Consider the following 11,141-nt stretch of genomic DNA (forward strand, 5'->3'; position numbering starts at 1 on the left):
TCAAAGAATTGAAGGAAATCTTCAGAGCTGATAGTAGCAGGAATATGTGGTTCAACCGAGCTGTGGCTGCTGGTCAGCCTGGCTATAGGGTCAGCCTGGCTATAGAGCAGCAGACGTGTGCCTCCAGCTCTCCTCAACTTCGGCTTTTATAGTCTTTTTACTGCAAAACGACTACCGCAATGAGGAGAGTTGAACATGGCACTGAAGAAAAACTTTGAAGCCGATTTGATGGAGCTCAGAATCACACTCACAGATATTCAACTCGTGGAAGATTTCCGTCAGGAAAAGGCACGTAACGAACAACAAGATAATCGCCAAGATCTCCTGAAGAGAAGGATGCATGACATGGATCAACAATGTGTGATTCTCACGGGACTTCAACTACAATCCCGGGTGCGGCCTGGTGCTACCAGTGCTAGCACGGATGCTAACGGAGCTGATATGGGAGCAAACCTGACTGTGGAGAATCAAGTTGGAGTATTTCTTGCGTCTAAAGTGATTTCCTTGGACCTAAACACTGTTGAGGTCTGTCATCCGCTTCCTTGGAGAAAGAATATGGATAAACCAGGGATCCTGATCAGGTTTGTGAATCGCAAGGACAAGATAGCTCTGCTAAAAAAACGTAAAAACCTGAAGGGGTCTAATATGTTTCTTAATGAACATCTTTCTAAATATCACGCTGATCTGGCGAAGCACGCAAGAATGTTGCGCAGAAATAAACAGATCCACAGCACATGGATTCTGAACTCCAGAATCTTTGTGAAACCACTCGGACCACCGGACGTTACAAAGCCTTTGGAAATAAAATCCATGAAAGACTTTGAGAACTGTGGGATTACGCATGTTTGACCCTTTAATTCAAGCAAAAAGTGAAATGTGAACTCAAAAACTGCTGGATACGACCTCTGATCCGATTCTGAGCTGCAGAATGAGCACATTTCCCTTGAGATGAGACCTTCACAGTCTCTCAGTCATAACGAAGAAGAACGATTACGTGGCCTTAAACTTGTTCCTAAGCTGTGATGTAGCACTGATACAATCTGCGCAAATCGTTTTTAATGAGAATATTGTGAAAAAAAAATTTGCATTAACAAATGAAGATGATTTTTACTTATTACTATTTGTATTATTGCAGTTATTCTTTGATAAATACAACCTGCACAAATTGTCGTTTAATGAGAATATTTAGATTCTTGTTACTGATTAATATAAATGATTTGTCTGCGGATGTTTTGAAATTTGATTACATCAATGATATTAATGATTCTTCATAACCTGAATTTATTATTGTAGAGCACTGTTTCCCAATCCTAGACCTCAGGGCACACTGTCCAGCATTTTTTTCATCCAACCCTGCTCAAACACACCTGCCTTTGATGACCGTCATTGTCAGGCTTCTGCTGAGCCTGATGATGAGCTGAATCAGGTGTGCATAAGCAGGGCAACATGGAAAACATGCAGGACAGTCCGAGGACCAGGGTTGGGAAACACTGTTGTAGAGTATAAATATTTGATATTAAGTACTGAACCAAATATTGATAAATCATGCAGAGAAAATGGTCGAGTCGGGGTGGGATGATATAAGTTCGCTTCCTCCCACTCCCTTTCAAGCGATCTACTTGTGATTCATTGTGATGTTTATTTTTTTCATGTATTATTCCTGATTGCTTGAAATAAACCATTTCACTCATTTATTCATTCACAGTTTAACATGGTTGATAACTTTCACTGTATCATTCAGTACACTATTGAGTTCCGGAGACATTTTCCTGCTTGTCAGCATTTCCCTGTGAATAATACAATGTGTAGATTCACTTCACTTCCTTCATGCGTGCAGTTAAACCAGACAGCCATCCTGTCATGGCAGCAGCTCTGTCTGTGTTTGTGCCGACACAAGAGTACCATTTCAGTTTTCCTGAGACGTAACCATCCAGCGCCTTGAACAGTTCTGTGACTTCTGGTTGTCTTCAGTTACTGTAGCTTGATGAGGAGGATTTTCACAGACTGTGATCTTCTGTAGAGTCTCCTGGAACCTGAATACTGTCCTGCTTTATGACTACAGGCACAGAATGATGCTGAGATTTCATCTCCAATGAAGCACAAAATAAATGAAATTCTGTACCATAAATATTAAATGTTAGTTTACAGAAGTTGAAAGCTCAGGAATATCAAAACATACTTTTTCTAAAACATTTGAGCACCAAATTATTACTATTAATTTACTATATTTATGTTCAAATATGTAGTAAAAAAGAAATCCGTGATTTCCTCAAAGCAAGCTTTGTGTTTCATGTGCTGGCGTATCAGACTACATCCATAATGCATCGGTGCCGGTGCAGCTGCAGGGCGAAGCGGCCGGCAGCAGCAGCAGCGAACACGGCTCCGTCAGTCCAGACTGCGACTCCAAGCAGGACATTTTCTTTGACAAGAAGAGAAGCTCCGGATCAGAGAACAGTCTCAAATCACCCAGCTCTAATTACCTGAGGTAAGTCTGGGTCAAGAGGGTTCACATGCACTTCCATCGGTGGAGAGTGTTTGCATTAGAGCAGGTGGCTTTTTTGCCCCCCACTGCCTTTTACACGGCTGCTATAATGAGCTGTGATCACTTTACAATCTTCTGTTGGCTGCTGTCAACACTCAGTCTTGAGCTTGCATTAATACACATGCACGCTTACATCTGTGCATGTCCCAACATGATGTCCCTCCTCCACATTTCTGAAGGCAGATAGTATCCAGGAGAGACGTTCATGTGTGCATGAATGCAGATTGGTAAATATTCCTGCATGGATCTTCCTGGGGAGTCAGTGTGTGAATGTGTTACAGCGTTCCAGCCGAGACCTCCGTGTCAGAGGACTGCAGCGCCCCTCCCTCCCCTGATGACAGGGACGGCGGTCTGTTCCTGCTGAAAAAGGACAGCGAGAGGCGGGCCATCCTTTACAAGGTTCTGAACGAAGACCAGGAAAAGGTTATCTCTAATCTCAGAGAAAATCACATCCAGGTAGCGTGTGTGGGGGAGTGGGGGGGCAGGGTGGGGGGTGAAGGGGTTTGCGTGCATGTCTGTCTGTCTGTGTTTATCAAAATTCTAGAAATGTCAAAAAACATAATTCCATAATGACAGTTTCCATTCAATCATAGTTATGTGAATAAACACAAACCGACTCATGAGGAAAGTCATTCCAAACCGGGGCAGGTTTTGACCTCTGTGGTCGGGCTGGAAATAAATGGATTTTTGTTTGAGTCAGACTTTTTCTTCAGAGCTCCAGTTCTTTAGTTTTTGTTCAGTTTAAATATTGCAGTTGTATTTAGGGGAGCTGTGTGGGTGGAGGGGGGACCAAGGGAGGGAGGGGTGCTGAGTCAACGTACTTTTTTTTTGTATTTATTTTTAAAAAGATTCCATGAGTGTTTTATTTGCTTTTATGTAAAGTGCTTTGGGTGTAAAAATAATGAAAGGTGATAAACAAATAAAGTTTGACAATGAGGAGGAGTTATCTTAAAGGAGGAGTTTGTTAGGAGTGTTGTGGAGGTAAAAAGAGTGTCAGAGTGATGAATCTAAAGATAGAAATGGAGGGTGTCATGTTCAATGTTGTTAGTGGGTATGAGGACTGAGGAGAGTAGACAGGAGTACAGGGAGATGCAGTGTAAGGTAAAAGTAGAGGTGTCAAAGGCCAAACAAAGAGCTTATGATGACTTGTACGCTAGGTTGGGTAGTAAGGAGGGAGAGACTGACCTGTACAGACTAGCAAGGCAGAGAGATCGAGATGGGAAGGACATGCAGCAGGTTAGGGTGATCAAGGATAGGAATGGTAATGTGGTGACAGGTGTCAGTGGTGTAATGGAAAGATGGAAAGAATACTTTGAAGAGTTGATGAATGAAGAGAATGAGAGAGAACAAAGAGTAGAAGAGGTGACGGTTGTGGAGCAGGAAGTAAGAAAGATCAGTAAAGGTGAAGTGAGAGGGGCTTTGAAGAGGATGAAGAGTGGAAAGGCTCTTGGTCCTGATGATATACCTGTGGAGGTATGGAAGTGTCTATGGCTGTATTACAGTTTTTCCCAATTGCTAAAACACTAAGTGCCATTCTCCAAACCAGCTGATCGATTGCTTTAACTCTTCTCAAAAACATGGCTCTGGGCAAAACCTAAAACACTATTTGCAGTTAACACACAATTTCCAAAACTCTTATTCACTCTTTGCAAAACACATGACAGATTTTCACTTTTAAACCACAGTTGGCATTCACAACACACAAAGAGTCAAAACTCAAACTCTGTTCCAACACAACGATCACCATTAGCACACAACTGGTCAAAACTGAAGACACGTGTTTCTAATCAACTGCAGTGAATATAAAAGTAGTTCTGGAACATCTGAGCAGCTTTTTACAGTCAAGATGGATATAGAGGAAGACCCAGACCCACACCAAGACCTGGATCCAGAAAAAGAAGAAGGTTCTGATGAGACCCATGTCATAGTTATTGACCACATGTTGGTTTATGGAATGACCATGAAGGAAGCAGGTCAAAAGGTCAACCCTCAACTCAGCAGGTTCAAGTTGTTACTGTCATTGGCATCATTCATATAGAAATTCAACAAGAAAATTAGGGAGAAGATTTGTTGTTGTCTGGGACAATGTTAGTTTTCACTAAAGTTTACTCATCAGACAACAGTTCCACACTAACCCCTCATTTGTATTAGGTTTCTTCCACTTGTTCTCCATTCCTTGACCCAAATGAAGCATTGAAAGGTTTACGAGAGACAACCATACACTCAACAAAACCTGTTGCAGGCCTTAGACGTGGCTTTCGATTACATTTTAAGACTGAATCAGGCAAATAAGATTATTTATTTCCTGTTGTGTGGCTCGGGTGAACAAATCCAGTGATGTGGAGGAAGTCCTCTGGTCTGAGTAGCATAGAGAAAAGACGGTGAAGTGCAATAAATGTGAACCTGGGTGTACAATAAAAATAAAATAAATAAAATCCTGAAAACTATTTTTCTCTATTTTGATTGGGCGGAGTGGGGGGGTGTTCATTCCTTATGAAACCTTTTGTGAACAGTGTCAAGTGTTTTGTTGTGTCGTGTGTTGTGTTTGACGTGTGTGTGTAAGTTTTGATAACAGAGTCTTCATTTTGACCTTAAAGGGAGCTTTTGACTCGAGTCAAGTATTTTGCATATTTAGCTTATATTTTGAAAAATGTGTTTGGTTAAATCGGTCAAATGTTTCAGAAAATGTGTTGTAGCATTAGAAAAAAACTGTAAGACTGGACACATTTGGTTCGCTTAAAGTGAACCAGTTTGTTTCCTCTGACTCACTAGCTCACAACATTTGATTCAAATATTGATTTAATAAGATAATAGACTAAGTAAATAGTTCCATTATCAATAGAATATTTTTAAGAGACTTTTTTCACTGTCAGAATGTTTTTAAATTAATTTCTTCATTCTCTCATTGGAAACTACTCAGAACCCCTAAAGGACCGATTAGCTTTTTAATTATAACTTACCTCAATTAAAATATGTAAAACTTAGGAAAACGTAATCTCAATAAACAGATCACTGAGAAAAACATCAATGTTTTATGTTTTCAGTCAGCGATGAAATCTCTTTGGAATAAACAGTTTTAGCATCAGTGAGCTCAGACATAACAATGAAACATCTCTGAAACCTGCTTGAAGAAGTGAAAGACAAAAAGAATGAGTAGGAGCTGTTGTGGCAGCTTTACAACGGCTGAGGAAACTAAGATCTAGAAGTTTTGTTCCTTTTTAAACAGAAGATTGCAGCTCCTCTTTAGATCCAGCAGGGGGCGCCATGGCTTTAAAGTTAGGACTGTTGAAGCTATTTGGCTTAGAAAACTACAAAACTATCTTCCACATCCAGACATTTACACTGAGAGCCCTTAAATCTGAACCTCTGTGTGAGCAGGGCAGCGAGGAGCTGCAGCTCTCTGCCGACCACATCAAGCAGATCATCTGCATCCTTCGGGACTTCATCCACTCACCTGAGAGGCGGGTCATGGCGGCCACCATCTCCAAACTCAAGCTGGACCTGGACTTTGACTCCACCTCCATCAATCAGATCCAGCTGGTGCTGTTTGGCTTCCAGGACTCGGTCAGCACAAACATCCAGACTCATGTTAACCTTAACGTTCTTCAGCATGTTCTAGATGCGGTCGACGTTTCTTTGCCCATCAAAGACTGTTGAAACTTAACTCTCATGTAGATTTTCTGAGGAGGTTTTATGAACTATAATAACTATTTCCAATGTGTCATCAGGTTAACAAAGTCCTACGGAATCATCACATCAAACCTCACTGGATGTTTGCCATGGATAACATCATTCGCCGAGCTGTGCAGGCTGCCATCACCATCCTAATACCAGGTGTGTGGGGCGGGGCTTCAAGCCTGGTTCAGGCTGAGACAAAGCTCACTGTCCCTACGCTGACCCACAGAACTGCAGACCCACTTTGGACCAGCGTCAGAGTGTGAGGGTGCAGAGAAGGAGGATGAGGTGGATGAGGAGGAGTCGGATTTTTGTCCCGTTTTAACCACAAACTCGGACGACCCGGTGGTTACGGTTGACCCTGTTCACTCCGTTACCGTCCCTTTAAGCACTCACTCTCAGGACCATCATCGATCTCAATATCAGCTCGGAGCTCAGCTCGCCCGACTGAAGCAGGAGACCAGCAGGTACATGCAGCCGCCACGTTTTACCTGGAAATGATGGGAAAACGCGGACTGTGTGATGGAGTTGTGTAGTTTCCTGAAAGGGAAACCCAGTAGTCAGAGACAACATCCACATGTCACTGTTCACTCATTCATTCATTCACTCATTCATTGACTCATTCATCCATTCATTCATTCTTTCACTCATTCATTCATTCCTTCACTCATTCAATCATTCTTTCATTCATTCACTCATTCATTCTTTCACTCATTCATTCATTCATTGACTCATTCATCCATTCATTCTTTCAGTCATTCATTCATTCCTTCACTCATTTATTCATTCATTCATTCTTTCAATCATTCATTCGTTCATTTTTTATTTGTTCCTTCATTCATTAATTCATTCATTCATTCACTCATTCATCCACTCACTCATTTATCCATTCATTCATTCATTCATTCACTCATTCATCCAGTCACTCATTTATTCATTCATTCATTCATTTATTCACTCATTCATTCATTCAATCATTTATTCGTTCATTTTTTATTTGTTCCTTCATTCATTCATTTATTCAGTCACTCATTCATCCACTCACTCATTTATTCATTTATTCTTTCATTAGTTCATCCATTCACTCATTCATCCATTCATTCTTTCAATCATTCATTCGTTCATTTTTTTATTCGTTCCTTCATTCATTCATTTACTCATTCACTCACTCACTCATCACCTGGTCAAAGCCGGGACATCAACTTACTTAAAGCAAATAAAGACTTCAGAAGAAACTCTCTTTAACAATGTCAACACAACTGTAGAGGATCAACTGACTAATAGAATAGATTAGAATACAATACAATACAATACAATAATTTCCTTGAGAAAAAGACTGAGGAAAAGTGGTGAAATGTTCTGTCAGTTCAGTGATGCAACTTCAAGTTAAGATGAGAATCTTCATCAACACACCAGAAAAGGTCTGAATATTCTGTAGGAATATTATTGATAATTTCATCTGAACCTCTGATTGATCGATTGAAGAAAGCATGAATGTCTCCAGCGTCCTCTCAGTATTTGAAGTGTTCTAGTTCTGAGGTTGTACCTGATCCATGAACCACGTTTCTCCTTTCTAATTTTTCCAGATCTCTCTGAGTTTCCTTCAGTTCCTCATGTTGTCCTCCGTCTTTTCCCTGTGCTTCCAGTCCCAGTAGTTAGTCGTTGTCAGTCATTCCTGATAAGAAGCTGCTGCAGTTTTTCCTTCAAAATGTTTTCCTTTGTCCCTCATCGATCTAACCACCGATTAATCTTTCATGCTTTGTTTCTACTTGACTGTCTGCCTGATGTCATCATAAGTGGGAGTGATGTGTTGGTATGGGGCAGCTGTGCACAATCCAGACCCTGTTGGTTGTCTTTCAGGACTTTCTTTTGACTGAAAACTGGATGTTTTTCTAGGTAGTGTGATGCATTTGAGTCCAAACTCCAAACCGTCGGGATGTTTGACAAAATAGAGATCATTATTAGTCCAAATCCCAGAATCCAAAGCAAATGGGACCTAATTCTACAGAACAGGAACCTTCTTGTCTGTTGACTTAAACAAGGATCCACGGTATTTACTAATGGGTTTAGTAGATCCAGTTGTTCATGATAAACATCATAGACAGCTTTATAAAATACTGACTTTCTGTGCAAGAAAGTGTCTACTTTTGAACTGGATATCTGAATATATTTCTTCAAAATCTCAATGGCAGATACTAGTGATGAACTACATCTATCTTGACTATCTAACTTACACCATAATATGACTGCACCATAAGGAGGATCTCTTTACAAAGAAATGGGAACCCTTCTTAAAATATATCGTACTGGATATCGCTACAACTATCAAAAGAGCATTTGTGTTTTAGTTCCAAATGTATATTCTGCTTAATACTAATTCTCTGTCTATTTTCAATGTATTTTGTAAATACAACTCATTGCATATGAATTTCATCATTGTATCCAGGGGCATATTATTATTACTATTATTATTATTATTATTTATTATTTATTTATATTTGTATATATATATATTTCTATTTGTTTGTTTGTTTGTTTTGTTAATGTGTCAAATAATCAATAAATATAGATTTAAAAAAAAAAGAAGAAAAAAACAGGAACCTTTTTGGATGTCAAACACAGAGCCGGAGTCCAGGTTTGGTCTCTAGACCTCCAGACGTGGATTTTAGCAAACATATACATTTTTTCCAACATAGATTTCTCCCTGTTTTGCTGCTTGTTTTATTATAAATAAATTTTAAAAATTTTTTTTCTAATTCATGTCCTAAAGAACATTTTTATTCTCTTTGGTCATTTTCAACTCCCTGCACATAAACTTTGCTGGATCTTGTATTAGCGGACTGAAGATGTGATAATGGTGTTGTGTTTTTGCAGACTCCTGGAGGAGTTGCTGCAGAAGGAAAGGGAGTACCAGCAGGTCCTGAAGACCACGCTGCAGCAGAGGACTCACGACCTGGAGCTGGTCCGAGTCAGACACAGACCAGGTAAACAAGTGTTCAGAGGAAAAACACAAGTCCAAAGAAAATGAAAGTAGCCAGAATCCTGTTTGATGAATTCATCAGTTTTAAAGAGACCACAGAGTCAACATCACCAGAGAGGAGCGGTCTTCCTCAGATCACCAGCTTCGACGCTCTGGGAGGTTTTCACCTGGACCAACATTGATACTCTATTTTCATTTTTTTTAGCTTAACACACTTCTATATAACTCTAAATAGGCTGTTGTTATTTTTTACTTATTATTTTTAACGTGATGAAAATAAAAGAATAGAAGCAAACTATTTGTTACAAACAGTATTTTCTTTATGATAATGAAAGAATTGAAAGTTTAGACTTCAGTTTTTCTAATTTATGTAAATTGAAACACAGTAAAAAAAATCCTGACATTTCTTGTTAGGTTTGATAAACAAGAAAAGTTCCTGCTGGAACTGGTCCTGAACAGTTTACACATCGTTCGTACATCGTTTCCTGGTTTGGTTCATAGCATAAACTCTTCAAAGCATTGATCCTCTTTCAACTTTTAAATACTTTTTCCACTCCTTTGAACTTTTAGAAATTTCAGACATTTTTGTATCAAACATTCAGCATGTTGAGATTTCTGCTTGAATGACTTTTACAAGTAAATGATTACATTTTCAGCACTCTAGGGATGAATGAGCTCCTTGAGCACTAAAGAAACCGTCCAACCTTTATACTGATCGATAGGGATGCAGCTCTTTCTGGCAGATTCAACTTTTCAAACTGCTATAGTTTTATAGAATGACAGTTTACGTTTTATGACAATTTCAGACGGTTTGTAGACTTCTAATGGAAGTTGAGAGCAGAATGTTCTGGAGCTGCAGTGATGACATCATCAGACCTCGCTTGTCCGTGAGGTAGAAAAACACATGTCACTCTGAGCAGCAGGACCCTTTCCTGAACAAAATCTGACAGTCTGATCAACATGTTGAACTTTGATCATTTGTGCCTTTTCGCTACAGCTAATCCTTCCCTGAGTTGCAGTGATCTAGAACCGCCATCCACGCCCCCATCATCTCTCACAAAGATTATGGCTGATTCTCTTGTTTTTAGACTAAATCTAAAGCTGTTATGAACTGTTAGCATAAACATAGAAAAGTTTACCTAAAATACTAAATTAGAATTCTTTCCAAGTGGAAGAAAATGTGAAGAATGGTTTGTACATTTCCTAAACATGCTAATGCACATCTTACATTTGGTAATGTTGCTTGTTTCAGACATTGGTCCCCCCTCCATCCATCACACCCCAGCGGACCACGAGCCAGACAAGCGGCTGACGGACTGGCTGAAGGAGCAGGGAGCGGACCCCAGCACCGTGGAGAAGGTTCTGGAACTTTAAAGTCTTTTCCTGTTCAGCGCTCCACCTTAATGAAAAGTCTTCTGTTGCAGTTTGTCCTGGAGGAATACACACTGAGCGACATTCTGAACGACGTTAGCAAAGACGACCTGCGCTGCCTGCATCTACGGTAAAAACGCCTTTGTTTTTCACATAGAAACTGTGTTTTCTGGATGCTGACACCCATCCATTCCAAAGAAAGGCTGATTCCCTTTCGGGGTCAATGTAGTCTACCCAGCTCCTGTGGGGTGAAGGTGGAGTTCACCTGGACAGGTCTCCAGTCCACCACACACATCATTCCTAAATCCAGAATCATCAATGAATGTTTGGAGCGTGTTCTTAGACTGTGGGTGGAAACCCTCAAATGACCTGGAGAACATGCAAACTCCACACTGGACCCAGCTGGGATTTGAACCAGAACCTTCTCCCTGTGAGAGAGAGAGAGCCAACTGACTAAAAGTCCAATCTTACAACTAATCCAATTCGAAACTCTCCATAGAATTTATTATACTGGTCAGAGGATGTTCAAGATGGGTCTCAGAAGCTCAGACATATGTGAGCACTGCGATGGTA

The 11,141-nt window shown here is 40.2% G+C and overlaps 1 protein-coding gene across 1 annotated transcript in view; it reads left to right on the forward strand.

Moving 5' to 3' along the window:
• The window catches only part of map3k15 (mitogen-activated protein kinase kinase kinase 15), a gene marked incomplete in the record, with an annotated part of 44,422 nt that overhangs the window by 29,148 nt on the left and 4,133 nt on the right, over positions 1-11,141 (forward strand). Inside the window, 8 exon segments of the mRNA XM_024280197.2 lie at positions 2,298-2,485; positions 2,824-2,998; positions 5,921-6,106; positions 6,271-6,376; positions 6,447-6,684; positions 9,092-9,201; positions 10,450-10,556; positions 10,622-10,698. Coding sequence (XP_024135965.1) covers positions 2,298-2,485; positions 2,824-2,998; positions 5,921-6,106; positions 6,271-6,376; positions 6,447-6,684; positions 9,092-9,201; positions 10,450-10,556; positions 10,622-10,698 — 1,187 coding nt within the window.

This window comes from Oryzias melastigma, linkage group LG20, assembly GCF_002922805.2.
Source record: "Oryzias melastigma strain HK-1 linkage group LG20, ASM292280v2, whole genome shotgun sequence".
In the NCBI taxonomy this organism is placed as follows: Eukaryota; Metazoa; Chordata; class Actinopteri; order Beloniformes; family Adrianichthyidae; genus Oryzias; species Oryzias melastigma.